The sequence below is a fragment of the Physeter macrocephalus genome, chromosome 12, assembly GCF_002837175.3.
Source record: "Physeter macrocephalus isolate SW-GA chromosome 12, ASM283717v5, whole genome shotgun sequence".
Lineage (NCBI taxonomy): Eukaryota > Metazoa > Chordata > Mammalia > Artiodactyla > Physeteridae > Physeter > Physeter macrocephalus.
This window is the reverse complement of record NC_041225.1, coordinates 85,798,719-85,822,435: the sequence shown is the minus strand read 5'-3', so window position 1 is coordinate 85,822,435 and position 23,717 is coordinate 85,798,719. Positions and strand designations below refer to the sequence as shown.

Below are 23,717 nucleotides of genomic sequence, written 5' to 3'. Positions count from 1 at the left end.
CCGCCTGCCGATGCAGGGGAACCGGGTTCGCGCCCCGGTCTGGGAGGATCCCACATGCCGCGGAGCGGCTGGGCCCGTGAGCCATGGCCGCTGGGCCTGCGCGTCCGGAGCCTGTGCTCCGCAACGGGAGAGGCCACAGCAGAGGGAGGCCCGCATACCACAAAAAAAAAAAAACAAAAAAACAAAAAAACACAGGTTTGCCTGTCTCTGACTACAGTTCCTTCCTTTCATGTACTGTTGCCATTCCTGTGCCTTGTGATGCTAAAATCCCCATGCTCCAAATCAGTGCATATTCTTTTATCTTACTGAGTAAAATAATCCCTTGTTGGCAATATAAAAAAGCTTACCTAGTCTCTTAGGATCCTTACCCCATAACCCAATCCCCACTACAAAGTAAAAACTTTCATTTCTGCCTTCTCTTCTCTCAGATCTATTTTATTCTTCAAGATCACTCTCATTAAAAAAAAAAAAAAGATCACTCTCATAAATGCCAACTTTTCCTTTAGTGGACGTTGGCAGAATCTCCAAAGGCATAAATTTGGCAACTTGTGACTTTTCTTTTGGTGGGGGAAGGTGGGAAATTATAATTTTCATAAGCTAGTTGAGAATGATTTTTAACTAGCAAGTAAATACTGTTCAAAAATGATTCCTGGGCTTCTCTGGTGGCACAATGGTTAAGAATCCGCCTGCCAATGCAGGGGACACGAGTTCGAGCCCTGGTCCAGGAAGATCCCACATGTTGTGGAGCAACTAAGCCCGTGTGCCACAACTACTGAGCCTGCGTGCCACAACTACTGAGGTTGTGTGCCACAACTACTGAAGCCTGCGTGCCTAGAGCCCGTGCTCTGCAACAAGAGAAGCCACCTCAATGAGAAGCCTGCACACTGCGACAAAGAGTAGCCCCCGCTCGCCACAGCTAGAGAAAGCCCGCGTGCAACAACGAAGACCCAACGCAGCCAAAAATAAAATAATAAATAAATAATGAATAAGTTTTTATATATATATATATATATATATATATATATATATATATAAAACATTCCTTCTAAAGTACAGTAAGTAAATCTAAGATACTCTACTGGTGTTTTACAATATTCTTCTTAAAAAAACCCAGTAAGTAAACACATACTACTTACTTAGTTACTACTCGAAGAATGGAGCAACCAGTCTCAAATAAACTTATCCTGAGCACCTGAAGGATCTCAAGATCTTACCCAGTAAAGTCTAAATAAATGAAATCTTAATATATTCATAATAACAGATATAAGCACACGAAAACAATAAAGTGAACTTTATGCCCTTCAAACAGAACTGCAAACCCCACTTGCTCCTCTAAAAACACAAAAAATAAATGGTATTCTAAATACTAACATATCTCAATACTAACATATCTCCAATTTGCCTCTAAGAAAAGAGAAATTTCACAAAATTCCATTGGTTCTAATTTGACAACCTGTTATCTATTCAAAAACCCAACTGGCCTAACATTTTCTTCTCAGTGAAAAGTAATCCTCAATAACATGTACATTTATTGATAATCTGCACCTAAATTTTTGTAACTCAAGGTTTTTTTTTAACTCAAACCATATTTTAAAAGTCTCCAATGACCAGGATTCTTCACCATACCAAATCTGTGTATTTTTTACCTAGGTTTATAGTAAGAAAAATATATTGTGTCAAAATTTCTTAAGCTTTAAAAAAATAAGTAAAATATAAAAGCTGACCTTGTTAACTGGTTCATTTTCTGTGGCCTCCAAAGCAGCTTCTTAAGATACAAAATAAAATGAGAATTCATGCAGATATACTTTATCAAGATCCCACTTTATTCCACAATGGATTAAATAGTAGCTACATGAAAATGTATACAATGGGCAAAAGACTAGAGAATTTAAGTAGGATATAGCTACATAAGTAACACTGGCTTTTCAATAATACATTCAGTTTTATTCCTTCTGAGAGCAAAATTTCAGACTAATCAAGAGACAAGGTGAAGATCTGAATCATAATATTCTTAATTTCACTTAAGTATGACTCTGGTATTGAAAAATATATATATATATGAGACATAAAATTATTTTCCTAAAATTTAATTTTCTATCTTTAAACATAAGAGAACAAAATAAAATTTCTATTGACCTACCTGAAATAGTTTCCTTAGCACCATTTTCAGTGGCTTTGACTTCCACACTCGTCTTTATTTCAGAGTTTTCTGCATGAAATAGTCTGCTTTAATAGTCTAGAAAAACACACTAATACAATTAAACTAATGAACCTAAAAAGGAACTTAAGCTAGTTTATTTTGTTACTTCAAGTCTCCTTAGGCTGACCTGATTTAAGACAAAGCTAATACAAGTTTTCCTTTGAAACACCAAATAATCCTTTTGAAGATTTTTAAGCAACGATTTCAAAATATACCTAGAATGTATACCAGTAGGATTTAATGAAAAGAAAGCACTGCATGACAGCATTTCAAGCTTACCTGGTACAATCACAGGTTTATTGGCGTCTTTGTTTTTGACAATTCCAGCCTTTTTGACTTCTAGAGACTTCTTTCCACTAGATTTTGCTTTTAAAAGTAGAGTTGAACCATTATTCTAAGGGTCTATTCAGTCATTTAGCATGTTTCATACTAATATATTAGTAAATAAGTAGTTCAACTTTATTATAAAAGCAGCTCTTTTCCACATATTTATTTCCATTTATTTTCAGTATCTGTTTACCAATAAGATTAAAAGCAAATTTAAACTGAGACACAACTTTTGTTGTGGGCTATTAATGATTCACAAATTATTAAATCCTCATGTGGCAAAAGCACATCATAATCACACACACAAAAATCATTATTTTATAACCTCCACAACGATTCTTTAAAATTACATTAGTCAATTGGAAAAATATATTAATAAACGGATGTTATTTTCAACATGTTACAATTTAGTGTTCCATTTCTTTATGGAGGATACATCCGTGTAACATGGAAAGAAAATCTTTAAAGTAACAAGTATCAGAGGAATTTTACAAGCTGGGGAAGGTAATATGAAGTGACAGCTCTAAAAAAATGTGTAAAAAAAAGATTAAACAGGGGAGAAGTGGCAGAGCAACCTATGATTATACGGCTGTCAGAAATGTTTCCTAAACAAAAATGTATCTGCAATGGCAGATACTGTCAAAGACCAAAGCATCAAAAAACAAAAGTTCTATATGTGTCAGGTTCTAAATATCAAAGAATTATTTACTAAACTTTTCAAGATGTTATTACATACTACAAATTAAAACTTGCTTTTGATATCATATTTATTACATTCTTTAACGCAGAATTAAGAATAAACTTAATATAATCTCTTTTCCAACAGTCTTACCTGTTTTGATTGAAGCTTTATTACCTTTAGCAGCTACTGTTACCACAGATTTTACAGAACCTGCTGATTTCCCTAAATCAGAAAAGCTTAGTCAAAACTGATTTATTTAACTAGTATCAACAATTCCCAAAGAACCTTACAAAGAATATAAGAGCAACAAACTATATTTTATTCAAAACATAAAATGCTATCATCTTTAGGGACACAGGTCATTTGCTAAATCAGAAATGATAATTTCTTTAGGAAGAAAAATATCATTGAAATAAGAATCACCTCCCCTTTGGGGTACTTAAAAACAGCGTTCAGGCAAGTTACACAGATCTCTAAATGTGTGAATCAACTTAGTAATTAGAAGCAACTAAACTTCAAGGATATAAACACAATCCCATGATGCCTTTAATGGCTCCAAAAGCAGTTATATTGAGGACCTCCCAGCTCATGCTTCCTTGGCTCCCAGTTGATTAAAAAGCACTTAAGAACACCTACATCATGGTCAGGCCACATAAAGACTATTTTGGCTCATTCCTAATGGGCCCTATCTGAACAGGATTATTTAAACTGTCTGACCCTTCTTTGTACATATGTATATTACTGTTGCTTATATTCCAAAATGATGTTGTTTATAAAGACTGTGATCTAAGTGTCACTAAAAAGATTACCAGAGTCAAAAACCTTTTCATTCAGAGAGCAACAGGAGGTTTAGCTCTGAAAATCAGGATGCCCAACGAGCAAGGCAGTATAAGGAAAAAGCCCAGGATCACAAGTCAGTGAATTCAAGTTGAATTCCAAGTCACGGTGTGAAGTCTGGGGGAATTTACTGATTTCTGTGCACGTTTCCCCATTTATAAACCAGGGTGGTAACTGCCTTAACTACCTAACAGGACCTTTTGTGAGAATATGATCATGCTTTTGAAGTTATTAAACAAACAAAAAGAATTACTGACATCTGCAAAATTTAATCAGAACAGTTTACAAATCCACACTTTATATCCAAAGACAGACCTTAATTTTTGCTCAAAAAGAGAAATACCAATCTTTACAGATTGTCACTCAACCAGTCATTTCTTAGTCATTCCCAAGTTTTGTCACACTGCAGTAACCTTAGCCCCAGTGAGCTCTTAAGGTGTTTCTTTCAGTATCCTATGTTACTACCACAAGCCAATTCACTTTACTACTTCTAGTTGGGTACCAGAACTTAAGGAAAAAGTATCTAGAATTAATTTCCAATACTCAAGGGGGAAGCTACTGGTTTTAGAACCCACTCCCCCAGATTTCCACCAATGACTCCTATAAACTTACTATTAAAGTAGTATCAAACTGTTTGCTAAATAAGTGCATCTTCAAAACATGTTTTCTAGCCACACCTGACTCCCTCAGATTACTGCTTCTAAGAAACTACTATATGATAATTATGGATCTGCCACTAACAACGGTTCAAGACCACTTCCTTTCCTTCCTACCATTATAAAGACAATTTAATACATTGACCTCTATCCTCTTAAAAAAAATGACTGAATTAACCAGCATTTAGCAGAAATGGGAGGAAAAACAGAAATGGGGATAATGCTAGGGGAAGGAGAAAAAAATAATTACTTTAAAATCCACTATAGCCCATAAAAAATGCAAAGAGAACATAATTTGCTGTAAGTTTGTTTATAAAAGAAAGTAAACAGAGAAGACCTAAATAAAAAAGACGGAAATATCGCCAATATTCATCATGAGAAACAGTTTGCCAGTTAAATTATTTTATTTTGATAATCCCTGCAAGGAAAGAGCATTATCTACTAAACCTGCTTTCTCAAAACTTCTAGATGACTATAAATTTCACAGATTGGTATATACTCAGCACACACTGTGTCACATGAGATCCAAGACTACTGATAAAAACTGCTTAAATATGGGCTTCCCTGGTGGCGCAGTGGTTGAGAGTCCGCCTGCTGATGGAGGGGACACGGGTTCGTGCCCCGGTCCAGGAAGATCCCACATGCCATGGAGCGGCTGGGCCTGTGAGCCATGGCCACTGAGCCTGCGCGTCCGAAGCCTGTGCCCCACAACGGGAGAGGCCACAACAGTGAAAGGCCCGCATACCGCAAAAAAACAAAAACAAAAAACAACAACAAAAAACCTGCTTAAATAATTTAAAGTTAACATGTCTAGGATCCTAATATAGAAAACATACCTGAAGATTTATTTACTTTGGCTGCAGATGTCTTGGTTTGTCCAGGTTTGGCTAAAATAACAAGAAAAATATATCAGTAACACATTACAAAAAACATCATTTAGATTTAGGAAAGAGCTAACTTAGCATAATTTTGGTAAAAACACTGCAAGAAACATCCTTATACTCATCTTTGTATGCCCACGGAACTATAACTATAGGCAAATTCTTAGCCATGGACTAGCTGAGACAAAGGGATAGACTTAAATTTTAACAAACATGAAATTGTCCTCCAGAAAGGTTGTACCAATTAATATTGCCATCAATAGTATACAAGAGTGGGGCTTCCCATTTCCACACAAACACAGTATGTAAAAGAAGTTATTAATCACTCCAATCTAAGCTAGAAACTAGTATGATTTAATCTTTGTTTCTTAAATTTTAAGTAAAGCTGTCAATTTTCATATGTGTAAATTTATCTCTATTTCTTTGTGATCTGTCTATTCTTAATATTTGCCAATTTATCTTTTGGGTTTTGAGGATTTTCTTATTAGAGTTCTTTATACATTAAAATTAATCTGTATCATATAGGTAACAACTTTTTTAAAAGTTATGAGAAATACTTATACAAAAATATTTTTGTGTAATCAATGTCTTCCTGATAGGGGAGGACTTTCTCATTCTGAAATTAAAAACAAACCAAAAAACCCTCCACATTTTCTTTCAATACTTTTAACTGCTGTCTGTGTTTCATGTTAAATCTCTGATCCAGCTATAATTTACTTGTTTATTTATTTAATTAATTAATTTATTTGGCTGCGTTGGGTCTTCGTTGCTGTGCACGGGCTTTCTCTAGTCGTGGCGAGCGGGGGCTACTCTTCGTTGAGGTGCGCAGGCTTCTCATTACGGTGGCTTCTCTTGTTGCGGAGCACAGGCTCTAAGCGTGTGGGCTTCAGTAGTTGTGGCATGCGGGTTGCAGAGTGCAGGCTCAGCAGTTGTGGCATAAGGGTTTAGTTGCTCCGTGGCAATGTGGGATCTTCCCGGAGCAGGGCTCAAACTCGTGTCCCCTGCAGTGGCAGGCGGATTCGTAACCACTGCACCACCAGGGAAGTCCCTGTAATTTATTTTGATACTATAAACTATATACTTTACAAAGAAGCTAGTCAATTTAATGAATAATTGATCTTTTCCCTGCTAATCTGAAATATTACCATAATGATTTACTGATATTCCATATGTTTGGGGGAGTATTCGTTGAATCTATTCTGTCCTACTGATCTTTTGTCTATTTATGCAACTATATGCAACTATATAAATCTTTTAACTTTGTAATATACTTTAATATCTGTTAGTGCTGGTTTGTCCTAATTACTCTTCCTTTGCAGAATTTCTTGTCTATTCTATGTATAAACTTTATAATCACCTTATATAGATTCAAAGAATCTTTACTGGTATTAGGTTCCTAATATTTATCTTTTAATATAAGAAAAAAGGCATATTATAATGGTGAGAAGCTTTCTATCTAAAAATGAGCTGTTTTCCTATTTAAGCCTTATTTTATGCCTCTTAGTATTTAAAAGTTTTCTTTTCATAGCTTCTACTTTTATTATTATAAATGGAATATTTTATTAGTATATTAATATTTTATTAGTATATTAGTATGAATGGTTTTTTAATGTAATAAAGCAATTAAAACTTTATAGTAATTTAGAGAATTAAGATGGCTAACTATTTAATAGCATTTCAATAGATTCTATTGGCTTTTCCATCATACATATATATTTGCAAACAATAATGTTTTATCATACTTTCCAATTTTTATGCCTCTTGACTTGTAGTGCACCAGCTAATGGCTATTAGTTTTAGAACAATATTTATTTTAACTTATAGAAGTGATGATGAGTATCCCTTGTTTTGGTCCCCACTTTAATGGGAACACTTCCACTGTTAGACTCTTAAGCATATGCTGGCTTTTGACTTGATATATGCGTATTTGTTACGTATATAAATAAATAAAGTATGTATACACAGACACACTATCATATTAAGGAAGTAGTCACCTACTTTAAGAATTTCTCAGCATTTATCTCCCTCTATTTAATACAGTAAATGGAAGTGACAGATTTCCTAATTTTGAACCATCTTTATACTTCTGACATGACCCCCCTCCCCCTCTTGGGCATACTATGTTATTCATTTAATATACTTCCAGACACTAAAATTTTACTTAAAAACTTTACATCAAATATTCAGAAGTGAGATTTTCTATAATTCTAATTTACTATGATAGCTTTATCAGCATTTTAAAACATTTCTCTAACTTTTAATTTTGAGATTACTGTACATTCACATGGAGTTGTAAGAAATAATAGGGAGAGATCTCATATACCCTTCACAGAGTTTCCTCTAATGGTAATATATTTTTTTAATTTTTTTTTTGCGGTACGCGGGCCTCTCACTGTTGTGGCCTCTCCCGTTGCAGAGCACAGGCTCCGGACGCGCAGGCTCAGCGGCCATGGCTCACGGGCCTAGCCGCTCCGCGGCATGTGGGATCTTCCTGGACCAGGGCACGAACCCGTGTCCCCTGCATTGGCAGGCGGACTCTCAACCAATCCGCCACCAGGGAAGCCCTAATGGTAATATTTTGCATAACTAAGTACTATATCATAAACAGGAAACTGACACTGATGTAATTTACAAACATTCCAATTTCCCGAGTGCATGCGCGTAATGTATATTTAGTTCTATGAAATTCTATCATATACGTGTAGATTACTGTGACCATCAGTCAAGACAAAGAGCAGTTCCACCACAAGGATCTTTCCTACTACCCATTATAGAAAGAGCCATCTCCTCCCTCCCCCAGAATCCCTGACAACCACTAATCTGTTCTCTATCTCTTTAATTTTATCATTTCAGGAATGTTATGTAAATAGAAGCTTACAATACATAATTTTTTTAGATTGAGTTTTTTTTTTTTTTTTTTGTGGTATGCATGCCTCCCTCTGCTGTGGCCTCTCCCGTTGCGGAGCACAGGCTCCGGACGCGCAGGCCCAGCGGCCATGGCTCACGGGCCCAGCCGCTCCGCGGCATGTGGGATCCTCCCAGACCGGGGCGCGGACCCGGTTCCCCTGCATCGGCAGGCGGACGCGCAACCACTGCGCCACCAGGGAAGCCCTAGATTGAGTTTTTTAAATCAGCACAATTCCTCTGTAATCCATCCGAGTTGTTGCATGTATCAATAATTCATTCCTTTTTATTGCTAAGTGGTAGGTATTTCCATGCTACAGACATAACACAGTTTGTTTAGCCATTCACCTACTGAAGGACATTAGGGTTGTTCCCAGCTTTTGGCTATTATTACAGAGGCTATAAATATTTGTGTACTGGTTTTGTGTGAACAGGTTTTGTGTAAAATGTAATTCACTTGCCTGAGATAAATGCCTAAGAGTGTAACTGCTGGGTCCTATGGTGAGCACATGTTTAGCTTTGTTAAAAAACTACAATACTTTTTTCGAGAATGGCCATACTATTTTACATTCCCACCAGCAATGTACAAGTTTCTCCACATCTTCAATAGCATTTGGTATTACTATTTTCTAATTTTAGCCATTGTGCTAAGTGTGCAGTGTCTTTGTCAGCATTTGATGTTGGTATTAGCCTGTTTTTTCCTTCCTGTTTCCCCTCTCTCCATACTCCCTTTTAAAGAATGTTTTCCTTTCCTCTGCATGCTATGGAATAGTTGAAATCAGAACTAGAGTTATTATTTTCTTTAAGGTTTGCTGGAACTCACATGTGGGAACTATTTGGGAAGAGTGCTTTTATTGGGGAAATAACTGACTTAAACAAAAAAAGTCATTTTCATCTGGGAATTAAAAAGATAAAAAGACATGTACTTAAAATAAAAAAAAGGAAACCAATAAAATCTTAAAGAAGAAAAAAATCATTAAATCAAGAATGACAAATCAGAAAATTTTGGTTCACTATGTGTTTTTCCATGGGTTCGGTTATTTTTTTTTTTATTGAAGTATAGCTGGTTTACAATGTTGTGTTAATTACCGCTATATAGCAAAGTGACTCAGTTATACAAATATATACATTCTTTCTCATAGTCTTTTCCATTATGGTTTATCACAGGATACTGAATACAGTTTCCTGTGCCATACAGTAGGACCTTTTTGTTTATCCATTCTATGTATACCAGTTTGCATCTGCTAATCCCAAACTCCCAATCCATCCCTCTCCTGCCCACCCCCGCTTGGCAACCACATATTCTCTATGTCCGTGATTCTGTTTCTGTTTCACAAATAGGTTCGTGTCTTATTTTTTGACTCCACATAAGTGATATCATATGGTATTTATTTTTCTCTTTCTGACTTACTTCACCTAGTATGATAATCTCTAGTTGCCTTCCATGGGTTCAGTTATGACACTAATACAAATGTGATTTGAGTATCCCTATACTCTTCCTCCAGCAAATATTTATTCATTAACCCTTACACCACGTTAGATATTAAGGTACAGAAAAATAAAACTACAAATATTCCCTTACCCAGCCAAGTGAAAGAGACAGACTTATTAACAACCTATTAATACCAAGTGATTTAATGTACACAATACAGTATTTCTAGGAGGGAGTTGGGAGCATTTAACTGCCTAAGAGTCAGGGAAGGTATCACAAAGAAGAGGCCTGGCACCTACTAAATAGCTACTTCATAAGTGCTTACTAAGTGAAGTTAACTGGAATTTAGACAACGATTCCACACAAATAGATAGCATAAAGACCCGAGAAATGAAATAGCACATCTGGAAAATAAACTGTTCTGGGTAGCTTAAACATAATATACAGTTGCGTGGCAAGAGATTGAAAAAGTCATCTGGGCCAAAGGGGAAGAGGTCCTTATGAAGAATTTGGGCTTTCCCCTGTGGGTCACTAGCAGTGGAATGATCAGATCTGCTTTAAAGTGACCTCAGGGCAAGAGTGTTAATACCAGAGCAGAGTAGAATAAAAATCGCCAGTCGGGAGGCTATCTTCAAAAATTCAAATGTGAGTCTAAACTAGAACATTTATAGCTGTGATGGAGTAAAGGTGAGATAATTTGAGATATATTTAAGAGAGAAGTAATTTGAATCAGCCACCTATTAGATGAGAAGAGGAAGGAGGTTATTTAAGTTTGAACTGGGTGGGACAAAAAAGAAGACAAGACAGGGTAAAGGATTATTAATAGATTCCTACACTGGATAACCAGTGGTGTTGTTAGATAATATAAGAAAATGAGGCGTAAACTTGAGGGGGCAGAAGAGGTTTATGTATGTATGGGAGATGTCACTGGTCCTTAAAGATATGGAAAGGAAAGAAATCAACCAGCAAGAAAAGTAGGACATGAGAAGAGGAACAGACATTTAGGCAAACAATGAAGGGAAGATAAAAGAAGAGCAGTCAAAGGAAATATAGAACAAGTTTTCATTCTCAGAGAGGTACTTTAGTATAGGTGAAAAGCTTGGGAAGCATACAGTTTTGGGTCTGAATCCTAACTCTTCCATGTGACCTTAAGTCATTTAACCTGTCTGAATCTGTTTCCTCATCTATCAAACGAGAACAGTATGAACTATATTCATAGGGTGGTCTGAAATATTAAGTGAGATAACAAATTGCCTACTATAAATAGTGTAACCATGGCAGGTTTCTTTCCCTTGTTTTCTGTCTTCTGGCACAAGTTAAACTATAAGCTACTTAGAAATAACTCTCTGATGTATCCTAATCACTTTATAAAACGCATCCAATTATGGGCATATAGCCAAGTGCTCAGTAAGTAATTAGCACTGGGTAAAAGTTCTAAAGTTTCCCTTTCTGATAAAATTAGGCTTCTGCTCCCTCCCTGTACTTTGCTACATCCTTTTTGATTTGTGCTTATAACCAAGTTCTCTTTAAAACTACCCTGACTTCCTATCCCTCTTCAATCTGACATTGCTGATCTCAAAAAGCTATCTTATCTTTCTCACCTGACACTTTCTCAGCCTTGGGCTCCTCTCTTTCTTTCTACATTTATATTCGAAAGGAGGAAGTACTTAACTTGAAGCACTTCTCCCCATACGCATTACTTTTATTATGTTAGGGCCATTCCCAAAATTCAGACCTTAAACTTAACAAAAAATTTTCCTAAGTATCCCACTTTCAATGCCATGTGATTGACTAAATGATATCTCCAACAGATATTCCTTGATACATGATATTTAGCAATGTTCTCCCCCAGTTCAAAGAAATCACTGCAGCTAAATTTTATTATAATCAACATTACCACATTCGTCTAGAAAACTCCATCCGGCCTGAAACCTTGAAATTTTTAAATTATTTTTTTAATTTTTATATTTTATCCACTAAAAAATTCTATATAATAAAAATTCAGATTTTAGCATCCCAGATCATTTTAATTACCTTTTAATATCAGGTCCTAATTACCTGAAAGAGAATCCCAAATGTTTTCTCAACAGGATTTTTCAATCACTCCATGTATCCAATCTACATGAGAATCCTAAACAACTAGTGGTTCTTTATTCTCTAAGGAAATTTCCCAGAGTTTGTACCAATTATTACTAGGGCTTACACAGAAAAAATGGGGTGCACTTATCCAAGCTTTGGAAACAGTGGGTTAAACAAAGTTAAATAGGTTTCTTTCCTGCAGGATTTCATCAAGTGAATGTGTTTGTGGATTATTTTTAAAGGAAAAAAAAAGGTATAATACATATCCTAAACTTTACCTGATCCAAAACATGTTCTATGAATGTCTTTCACGCAACACATTTTGAGAAATGCTGTTAATGGGGTCAAATTAAAAAACACCCCAGCACTACTCTTCAAGGCCTTTTTGTTACCTTTTTTATGTCATCTCCCTAACTGAAGTAATCTTCTGCCTCTAAATATTATCCATTTACACGTTCACATTTAAAACTTTAGTAAAAATTTATTGCCTTCCAGAAGCCACTCATAGTCACCTCCACTAACTTCCAATAACTGCAGGACACTATCCAACTAAACATTATGGAAAATTGAGATATTCTACACAATCCAATTTTCCAGTCACTTGAATATTAGTTCTAATACCAAAAACTCTTTATCTATTCTGAATATAAATCCATAAACTACCTACCTTTCGAAAAGATAACATACAAAACACAATTTAAGTTTCCTAATATATTGTTTATTTCAGCCTTTCTGTCTTGTCCTTCACTATCACACTGTTAACTAGATTCAAGAGTGTATGTTTTGACAATAACTTTTTTCTCTCGACATTTCCAATCCTAAATGGACTGAGAAAAAAATAAATAAACTGGGTTTAAAATTGTATGCAAAATTCATTTAGCTAGATTCATAATAAAGACCTGAAGTATTTGCCTGTGTGTAAAGAAATAACACATGAATGTAATATCATCTATTTCTGTTTAGTCTTTTTTGTTTACTTTTTGGTGCTTAGCAGACTTTCAAAATCAAAGGGGACCACACAAGCAATCTTAACATACCTTTATGTTTTGTCTTGTCAGTTTACTGGGAGGGAATGGAGACAGATACTGCAAAATTAACCTAAATAGCTATTAACTATGGAACTATGATAGGTATTTTGCATACATTATCTTACTGAGTCCTTATATTTATTCCACTAGAGATTTCATGATTAAACTACTTAATATTAACCATTAGCTTAATACAGGGGCCAGTGTGGGTCCCCCTCCTCCTAAAGCACAATGAATAATGTTTTCCTAGCATCACCTTACAAGAAGTTTCTAGTCATCTGACAAAACATACTCATTTGGAGGAGTACTGAAAGTAACAACTTACTAGCAGAAGCTGAAGTCACAGTTTCTACAGCCTTGGAAGCATCTGTATCTTTTCTATTAAAAGGAGAAAAAAATTTAGCAAAGAGTAAAATTCTAACTTCTAAAACTTCTAAAGATACAAAGGTTAAATCTAAAAAAGTTTAAAATAATTCAGTTTGAATGATGTCCCATTTAAACTGGAGTCAGGATAAAATATATTAAAAATGTCATTGTAAAAATTAAAAAATTTTAATTCATATGCATAGTCATTCTCACATAAGAGATGATGAATTACTTACTTTAAAGTAGATGCAGATGTTTTCTTTGAATCTGATATCTTTTTCTTCACCTCTTTGTTCTATGAAAGAAAAATATTTTGAAAAATTTAGTTTCTTCCCCAATTATAAAAAACCATTTAGAAAATACACAAAAGCATAAGAAACACACACACACGTACATAAATCTAAAATATTCCTAAAGTATAAATGCTAATCACCATTTTCTATTTATAGATAGAAATTCTTCAATTTGTGATCATACAGTGTAATTTTACATCCTGCCTTTTATCACTTATCTACATTTTCTTATCACTACCTTTCAAAAACATTATTTCAAATAGTGCTATAATATTTCTGATGTCTAACTGCTATCACTCTGGTCCAATCTACCACCATCTTTTCCTTTATTACCATAATAGACTAATAATGGTCTCTGCTTCTGTCTTTGCCTTTTCACCCACCCTCACTCCATTTTAAACATAGAACCAGATTGATCTTGCCACTGCTAAACTCAAAACCTTTCATCACACTCAGAGAAAAAGCTAATACTTAAGCGTTTACACCACACATTCCATGCACTCTCTACCCCCAAACTACCACATACTTCTCCCCATCCTTCTCTACTTCCAATCCTAAGCATCCTTTATACTTCTCAAACAAAACAAACTACATAGGCATGGACCTGAGAAGCCTTTCGCAGTTGCTGTTCCTTCTCTCTGGAATGCTCTCAATCTAAGGAACAGTTTGCTCCTTCATCTCCTTTAGGTGTCTGTTCAAATATCACCTATTCAATGAGACCTTCTATAACTACCTTATTGAAAGTTGCACAGCTCCTCATTCCCCAAAAAGAGCACTTCTGTTTCCCTTTTCTGTTACTTTCCTCCACAGCACTTGTTGTTAACAGACATAGTATATATATATATGTTTAATTTCCTTGTGGTCTTTCTCCTCTTCACTATCACTGGTGCCTAAAATCATGCTTGGCAATTACTGAACATTCAATAAATGTGTTAAACTGATCTGAACTTAACAAAAATTGTTGTCATGTTATTTTATGTTTTCTGTTCTTTTGGGGCATCCTTGCCATTTCCTTTTGTTCTATATGGGATTTTATCCCAAACATCTTCCTCACCCCAATGGTTTAGGAGACAATCATCCTCCTACTTTTATTCTACTAATGGGTATCTTCAGTTTTAAAAGAAATGTGAATCCACTGATTTCTTCTGTATAAATTTAAAAGCCCTTACACCTTGGCTTACATGCCACTTAAAAAAAATTATTTATTTATTTTAGGCTGCGTGGGGTCTTTGTTGCTGCGCGTGGGCCTTCTCTAGCTGTGGCGAGCAGGGGTTACTCTTTGTTGCGGTGTGCAGGCTTCTCATTGCAGTGGCTTCTTTTGTTGTGAAGCACAGGCTCTAGGTGCGCAGGCTTCAGTAGCTGTGGCTTGCGGGCTCTACAGCGTAGGCTCGGTAGTTGTGGCGCATGGGCTTAGTTGCTCCGCGGCATGTGGGATCTTCCTGGACCAGGGCTTGAACCCGTGTCCCCTGCATTGGCAGGTGGATTCTTAACCACTGCGCCACCAGGGAAGTCCCCATGCCAATTTCTGATGACATATTTTAGGCCAAAATTATTTTTGTTTTTAATTTTAAGTAATTTTTTTTTTTTCAACTTATGTTACTTTATAAAGATACGAATGACTATTTGGATCTTACTCTATGCTTAAATGGTTTCATTACTCATCACCAATCATTTTATATCATAACTTCTCCATTTCTCCATTTCTTAAGTTGTTCATTTTGATAGTAATATTTTCGGAAAGATAGGTGAAATGTTCTTCGAGCCCATACGTGTCTGAGAATACCATCCTAGCATACAACTTGGGATTTGACTTGAAACGCATGTACTGCATTACAATCAATCTTTTTTTCCACTCAACCTCGAGAATGTGTTGCTTGGCTATCTAAGGCTAGTCTACTTTTTACGTTTATAATGTTTCTGCCTGGATCACTATAGCACCTTTATAACTTGCACCTTTATAACTATGAAAATTAACATCTTCACCAGTTTTTAAGTGACGTTCTCTTTCTGCAATTTCAGTTATATGCAGATTGGGTCTCCTAGATGTATCCACCATGCCTTTCCTCTTAATCACTTTAGACCTTTTAATCTTCCCCAACAGACAATAAGTTCTAAGAAGAATGGACACACATCTGCCTCGTTCATCACTGCATCTTCTGCATGTACCATAATGCCGGACACATAACAGATGTTCAAGAAATAGTTTCTGAATTAAAATAAAACTAAACTCTCTTCTGAATTGCTTGTATCTCTGCAGTTTTATCTCTTTGTTATTCATTAGATTTTCCATAACACTCAAACCACTGTTCACTGCTTCCCAGCACTGCTTTTGTTTCCATTCAGTCTTCTTAAATCTAAGCTGGCTGCTTGCTCTAGGTTTTAGATGTAATGTCCCCGTGAATCTTGCTGAAAACAGTAAATTAAAAAATTTTAAGTCTTGTTTGTTTTGTTTTTGCCAAGGGTTGACCTGCAGTACTATTTTACAATTACAAGGGTTCTGTTTGTTGGAAAATCTGATTCTACTTTTTTATCAAGGGCTCCTGCTCCTTTAAGGAAAATTTTCAGTATCAACATGTGTCCATTTCTCTGGAAAAGAAGAATGCTTGCTTTCAGGAGATTGGTTAAGAATCACTGTTAAGGATTGAGGTCTATGCTGGCTTATGATTAAAGACAAGGTTACTGAGTTTGGCAGAGTTGTGCAGACCCATATTTTAATCTTTCAGGCTTAAATACAGGGATGTAGAATATTTTAACCTTTTCTCTAACATTTCATTATTGACTCCAAGAAGTAGCAAAATGAAGAGAATGTTCTATGAATCACAGCCAGAGTCCAAGGCTATCCTAACGTGAAATATCAAACACGGGCAGAAAAGTTCCATCGTAGTTTTGACTATTCATGCCAAAATTAAGATGTGGATCAAGAAACCTTTAGGGCTGCCCTTTCTTTTCTAGTTTGAGTTTCAAGCCTATTTGGGGCTTGCTCTATTAGGAAAACTTAACGTCTTCCCCTGTGATAACAGGCCAGAAAGATTGTCCCATATACTTCTAATCTGAAGAAGCAATAACCAGAGTTCTGCTGGGGATCCCCTCTGGTCAGTCACAACATAGAAGTCAAGAGTTAGCGTTCTAAGGCTTCATTTCAGCACCATCCAAACCATATTTAACTGAAGAACATCAATGTTTCTGATAGGTAGATGGCCTGTTTTCTAGTTTCTAGTGCTGATACTTAGCCCATTCATTACTATGAAAATCAAAACAGTAAAATATGGGGACTTCCCTGATGGCACGGTGGTTAAGAATCTGCCTGCCAATGCAGGGGACACTGGTTTGAGCCCTGTTCGGGGAAGATCCCACATGCCGCAGAGCAAGTAAGCCTGTGCACCGCAACTACCGAGCCTGTGCTCTACAGCCCGCGAGCCACAACTACTGAGCCCACAAGCCACAACTACTGAAGTCTGTGTGCCTAGAGCCCGTACTCTGCAACAAAGAGAAGCCACCACAATGAGAAATCCATGCACTGTGACTAAGAGTAGCCCCTGCTCTCTACAACTAGAGAAAGCACATGCACAACAACAAAGACCCAAAGCAGCCATAAATAAATAAATAAGTAAGTAAGTAAGTAAGAAAGATTGGGCTATCTGACTTACACTGCTGCCTTACCAAACTTATCAATAAGTCCTCCAAGAGAATTTTTTAAATACTGTTTGAAATACTCTAATACCCTAAATGTATCCTTAGTCACCCATTTCCCCAGATTAAACGTTTTAGAATTAAAGAAGACTTATCTCCCCAGTTCTCCAAATTTAATGATCAGCGAGTCTTGCTTGAGAGTCACTGGTATAAGCTATTTCTCCTTTCTATTCTCAAGGTTACTAATCTACCCCAAACCGTTACTATTATTATAATAGTCTGGTTGGCTAGATGAACACTCTAACTGGATCAGTGATCTTTTCTCTTCTTTCCTTTAATCAATTTGCTAAGCTTTCTTTGCCTTCAGAGTCATTTGCCCAAGTAATTCATTCTGCAGATCACTTCCTGATGAATCTTTCTAATCCATCCATTTCATTAAGTCATAGCACTGCTGAAAACCTTGAGTAACATTTAACTGTCTACAGGATAAAGTTTAAATTATGCATTCAATTCTTGATTCCCCTTATTATCCTCTGCAACTAGACATGGCCATGTGTCACAGTTCTGGTAAATCAAATGTAGGTTAAAGTTGCTGGGGAACTCGTTCTTCCTGGAGGGGTTGGGGGGGGGATAAAAATCCATTCTGCTCTTGATTTTTATTCCTTTCTTTCTGCTTGAAGACAGGAATAATACCAGAAGGTACAGCAACCATCTTACAAAGAATGAAAGGTACATGCTAACGACAGTGGAGGAGAAAACCAAAAAGGCTGGGTTCCTAAAGATAGTATGGAGCTGCTGCACCAGCCATGGACCGCCTGCCTGCAGATTTCCTGTTATGAGATAAATAAACCTCGTATTTGTTTAATAAAACAATGGTTAAGTTTTCTGTTAATTGAAAATGAAAGAAATTCTAAATTGGTAATAACTAGGGTCACCATGTAATTCATTATTCAAATCAGGACAATGGGACAATGGAATGGGCATGTATATAGCAGGTATTAGTAAACTAGGACGATGGGTTACTCTAGTAGTAACTAACCAGAAAACATAAGAGAAAAAAATAAATAAAAACTCTTTTCTCTAAATAGCAATTGAAATAATATTTATGAGGTATACAAATAAATATAAATAAAAGTTAAATTTAACACTTCCTCCAAAATGTACGTTATGGAAACAAACATTACAAAACAATGTTATGGAAAACAATGTGGGACTTCCCTTGTGGTGCAGTGGTTAAGAACCCGCCTGCCAATGCAGGGGACACAGGTTTGAGCCCTGATCCAGGAAGATCCCACATGCCGTGGAGCAACTAAGCCTGTGCACCACAACTACCGAGCCTGCCCTCTAGAACCCACAAGCCACAACTACTGAGCCCTCATGCCACAGCTACTGAAGACCACACACATAGAGCCCATGCTCTGCAACGAGAAGCCACTGCAAGGAGAAGCCCGCGCACCACAACGAAGAGTAGCCACTGCTCGCCACAACTAGAGAAAGCCCACGCACAGTAATGAAGACCCAATGCAGCCAAATATAAATAAATTTATTTAAAAAACATGTAAAACTTGCTGAGGGACACTAAATGAAACCTAAATAAATGGAGAGATAAACCATGTTTTTGACAGAAAGATTTAGTATTGTAAAGACATCAATGCAAATTCAATATAGTATCATTTAAACTCTCGATAAGATTGTTCAGAAAACTTAAACTGATTCTAAAACAAATACTGAGGAGTAAATGTTTAAGATTAACCAAAATGTATTTAAATAAAGAACAAAGAAAAAGGATTCTATTAGAAAACTAGGCAAATATTATGAAGTTATAGTTGTTATAATAATTGAAACCATACGGTATTTGTAAAAAATAAACAGACTGGAACAGATCTGTGTGTATAAGATAATTTATACACATAAAGACAGCTTTCCAAATCAATGAGGAAAGACAAATCAGGCATAAATGGTGTTCGGTTAATTGGTTACCCATTTTGGAAACAATATTGATACTATTCACACATTATACCACATATCACAGATTTAAAAAATAATGGAAGCATATCTTTTTGGCACTGGTACAAAGGTCTTCTAAAACAAGATAAAAGAAAGAAAGCAAAAGCCATTAAGAGGAAAAAAGCAATAAACTTGAGTATACTGAAATTACTTAAAACTTTATATATGTATACATACAAGCAATAGTCTAAAAGAAAATACTTCTCATGTATAATACAAAGTTAGTGTTTAGGATAATGAACACCTTCAGATGAAATTTTTTTAAAAGACAGTAACCTAACAGAACAATGTGAGAAGATATACGCAACAAGTAATAGAAATAGCTAGTAATTATATTAAAAGATATTGAAGTTCAATAATAATCAGGAAAATGCAACTTAAAACTAGATACCAGATGGGATCAAATGGTGGAGGAGTAAGACGTGGAATTCCCACAGGGACATCAAAAATACATCTACATGTGGAACAGCTCTCACAGAACATCTACTGAACACTGACCTCCACGTAACTGGGTAGGGCAAACGAAAAAAGAAAATAAAGAAAGGAAGAATCTGCCTGCCAACGCAGGGGACAAGGGTTCAAGCCCTGGTCCGGGAAGACCTCACATGCTGTGGAGCAACTAAGCCTGTGTGCCACAACTACTGAAGCCTGCGCGCCTAGAGCCCGTGCTCTGCAACAAGAGAAGCCACCGCAATGAGAAGCCCGCGTACTGCAACGAAGAGTAGCCCCAGCTCACCGCTACTAGAGAAAGCCCGCACGCAGCAACGGAGACCCAATGCAGCCATAAATAAATAAATAAACAAATAAATAAAAATTTGAAAGAAAGAAAGAAAGGAAATCGGGACACGACCTGTGCCTCTGGGAAGGAGCTGTGAAAGAGAAAAGGTTTCCACACACTGGGAAGTCCCCTCGCTGACAGGGAGATCAGTCAAGCCAGAGGGGAGGCTTCAGAGGAGAGCACAGCAACAGGTGTGTGGAGTGCAAAGTGGGGAGAGACCTGCACAGAGGCTCATGCTGACTGGCACTCCCCAGCCCGAGACGCTTGTCTGGTCACCTGCTGGGATGGGTGGGGGCTAGGTACTGAGGCTCGGGCTTCAGAGGTCAGACTCTGGGGAGAGTACTGGGGTTGGCTGAGTGAAGACAGCCCTGAGGGGGCTACGGTATAGTGCACCACAACTGAGGAAGTCCAGGAAGAAGCCTGGGCCCACCAGAGAGGCAAGGCACCACTGCTGTTGGGGGGTACACAAGGAGGAGGCTGGCTCACCATAGGAGCTTCTTTCTCTGTGCACTCGCAGGCGGCAGGACACCGCCTACACAAGCTCCGGGGGCAGGTGTGAGCCACTGCTGATGCCAAGGGCCCTGTGAGTGGGTGCAGGTCACTGCCCCCACCTTCCCGGGAGCCTGAACAGTTCACCACTGCCGAGGGTCCCACGATCGGGGCCAACTGCCCTGAGACCGTGCATGGCCCGCCGTTGCTGCTGAGGGTCTCACGACCCAGTGCCAACCACTGCCCCCACCTCCCCGGGGGTGTGCAAACCACCACCACCACTGTGGAGTGACCCACAACTGGGAGCCAACCACTGTCCCTGCCTTCCTGGGAGCCTGCAGGAGCTGTGCACCTGTGCAACCCCTATCAAGGGGATAACAGCCAGCACATGCTAAGGAAAGAGACAGCAGGCATCCAAACCAAAAACAGCCCTCATGCCAAAAAAATACTAAACCCACACCAGCTACACAGGGACACTCCTACTTATAAAGAGCCCTCCAAGACTAAAGTAGATAATTGTTTCCCCAAAACTCACAAACTAAGAGATACATAAGCAAAACGAAGAAGCAGAGGAAACTCAGTTAAAAGACCAAGAAAATTCCCCTGAAGGAACCAACAATGAAACAGACCTCTTCAGTCTATTAGATACCAAGTTCAAAAAGGAGGTAATGAAAATACTGAAAGAGTTAAGAAAGGCTATTGACAGAAATGCATATTACTGTGAAAACGAATGAAACTAGAGGAGCCAAGAAAAATTAGAAATTTCATTTGCCAAGACAAAAGCTGAGCTCAAGGCAATGAATAGCAGAATGAATAATGCAGAAGAAAGAATAAGTGACCTGGAAGATAGACTAGTGGAAATTACCCAATCAAAACAGCAGACAGAAAGCCAAATAAAAGAAATGAAAGCAATATAAGAGACCTATGGGGTAATATAAAGCATGCTAATCTATGCATAATAGGGATTCCAGAAGGAGAAGAAAGAGAAAAGGGGATTGAAAATGGCTGAGCTCAAGGCAATGAATAGCAGAATGAATAATGCAGAAGAAAGAATAAGTGACCTGGAAAAAAAGACTAACAGAAATTACACAACCAAAACAGCAGACAGAAAGCCAAATGAAAAAGAATTAAAGCAATATATGAGACCTAAGGGATAACATAAAGCGGGACAATCTACACACAATAGAGATTCCAGAAGGAGAACAAAGAGAAAGGGAATTGCAAATGTATTTGAAGAAATTATGGCTGAAAATTTCCCAAACTTAAAGAAGGAAACAGATATCCAGATACAGGAAACACAGAGGGTCCCAAACAATATGAACCCACAGAGACCTACTCCAAGACATAATAAAAGTGGCAAAAGTTAGAGAGGATTCTAAAGGTAAGAGAAAAACAAAGAGTTCATTACAAGGGAACTCCCATAAGGCTATGAGCTGATTTCTCTCAGAAACACTGCAGGCCATAAGGGAGTGGCAAAATATATTCAAAGTCTTGAAAGAGAAAAATCTGCAATCTAAAATACTCTACCCAGTAAGACTATCATTTAGAATAGGAGGAGAAATAAAGAATTTCTCAGACAAGCAAAAACTAAAAGAATACAGCAATACTAAACCTATGCTAAAAGAATATTGAAAGATCATCTCTAAACGGAAAAGAGGCAAGAAGAAATAGGAGGGAGGAAATCACAATTGGAAGGTAAATCACTTAAATTAGCCAGTATACAGATCAAAAAGAAAAAACAAAACAAAAAATTTCACCCTATTTGTGAAAGCAGTGATAAACACAAGGAACAGCAAAAGGATAAACATGAAGATGTAAAAAGGGACATCAAAATCATAAAATGTGGGGAAGGAGAGTAAGAAAATGCAGATTTCTTTTCTTTTTTTTTTTTTTTACAATGTGTTTGAGCCTATCAGACTATCAGTCTAAAGCAATCAGATATAGGAGGGGGTTAACATACTTGAAAAACAGGGCAACCACAAATTAAAAACATACAATAGATTCACAAAAACCTAAAAGAGAACACAAGCATAAAATAAAAGGAAATCATCAAACCACAAAAAGAAAAAGAAAAAGAAAGGAACAGAGTAGAAACAAAGAATCAACTGGAAAACATGGTTTGTAATGGCAATAAATACATATGTATCAATAATTACCTTAAATGTCAGTGGACTGAATGCTCTGATCAAAAGACATAGAGTGGAGACTGGATAAAAAAACAAGAGCCTACAATATGCTGCCTTCGAGAGACCCACCTTAGGGCAAGAGACACACATAGATTGAAAGTGAGGGGATGAAAAAAGATATTTCATGCAAACGGAAATGACAAGAAAGCGGGAGTTGCGATACTCATATCAGACAAAATAGACTTTAAAGCAAAGGCTAGAAAGAAAGATAAAGGACACTTATATAATGATAAAAGGATCAATACAGGAAGAGGATTTTACACTTATCAACATATATGGACCTAATATAGAAGCACCCAAATACAGAAAACAAATACTAACAGACATAAAGGGAGAAATCAATAGGAATACAATAATACCAGGAGACTTTAACACCCACTCGCATCAATGGACAGTCTTCAAGACAGAGAATCAATAAGGCAACAAAGGCGCTAAATTATACAACAGAACAGTTAGACTTAATTGATATTTTCAGGACACTACATCCAAAAAACCCAGAATATATATTCCTTTCAAGTGCACATGGAACATTCTCTAGGATTGACCACATCCTAGGTCACAAAACTAACCTCAACAAATTTAAAAGTACGGAAATTATTTCGAGCATCTTCTCTGACCACAATGGCATGAAACTAGAAATCAACCACAGGAAAAGAAATGAGAAAAAAACTATTATGTGGAGACTAAATAACACTCTAGTAAAAAAAACAATCAGTCAACAAGGAAATCAAAAAGGAAATTAAAAAATGCCTTGAGACAAACAACAATGAAAACACAACCATACAAAATTTATGGGACACAGCAAAAGCAGTTCTTAGAGGGAAGTTCATAGTGATACAGGCCTTCATCAAAAACAAGAAAAATCTGAAGTAAACAACCTAACCTACCACCTGATAGCATTAGAAAAAGAACAAGAAACAAAACCTAAAGTCAGCAGAAGGA

The 23,717-nt window shown here is 36.9% G+C and overlaps 1 protein-coding gene across 8 annotated transcripts in view; it reads right to left on the bottom strand.

Annotated features, from left to right (window-relative positions):
* Nucleotides 1-23,717, bottom strand: part of ZNF638 (zinc finger protein 638) — a 153,203-nt gene that overhangs the window by 30,082 nt on the left and 99,404 nt on the right. For all 8 annotated transcript variants that reach the window (XR_008618916.1, XM_055089240.1, XM_028497208.2 and 5 more), the window contains 7 exons: nt 13,629-13,687; nt 13,352-13,404; nt 5,539-5,589; nt 3,360-3,431; nt 2,480-2,566; nt 2,141-2,209; nt 1,725-1,765 (listed from right to left, as the gene is read on the bottom strand). Coding sequence is in view for 7 of the 8 variants with exons in the window: in XM_055089240.1 (XP_054945215.1) it covers nt 1,725-1,765; nt 2,141-2,209; nt 2,480-2,566; nt 3,360-3,431; nt 5,539-5,589; nt 13,352-13,404; nt 13,629-13,687 (432 nt within the window). In the remaining variant the exon portion in view is untranslated. The remainder of the gene's footprint in view (nt 1-1,724; nt 1,766-2,140; nt 2,210-2,479; nt 2,567-3,359; nt 3,432-5,538; nt 5,590-13,351; nt 13,405-13,628; nt 13,688-23,717) is intronic.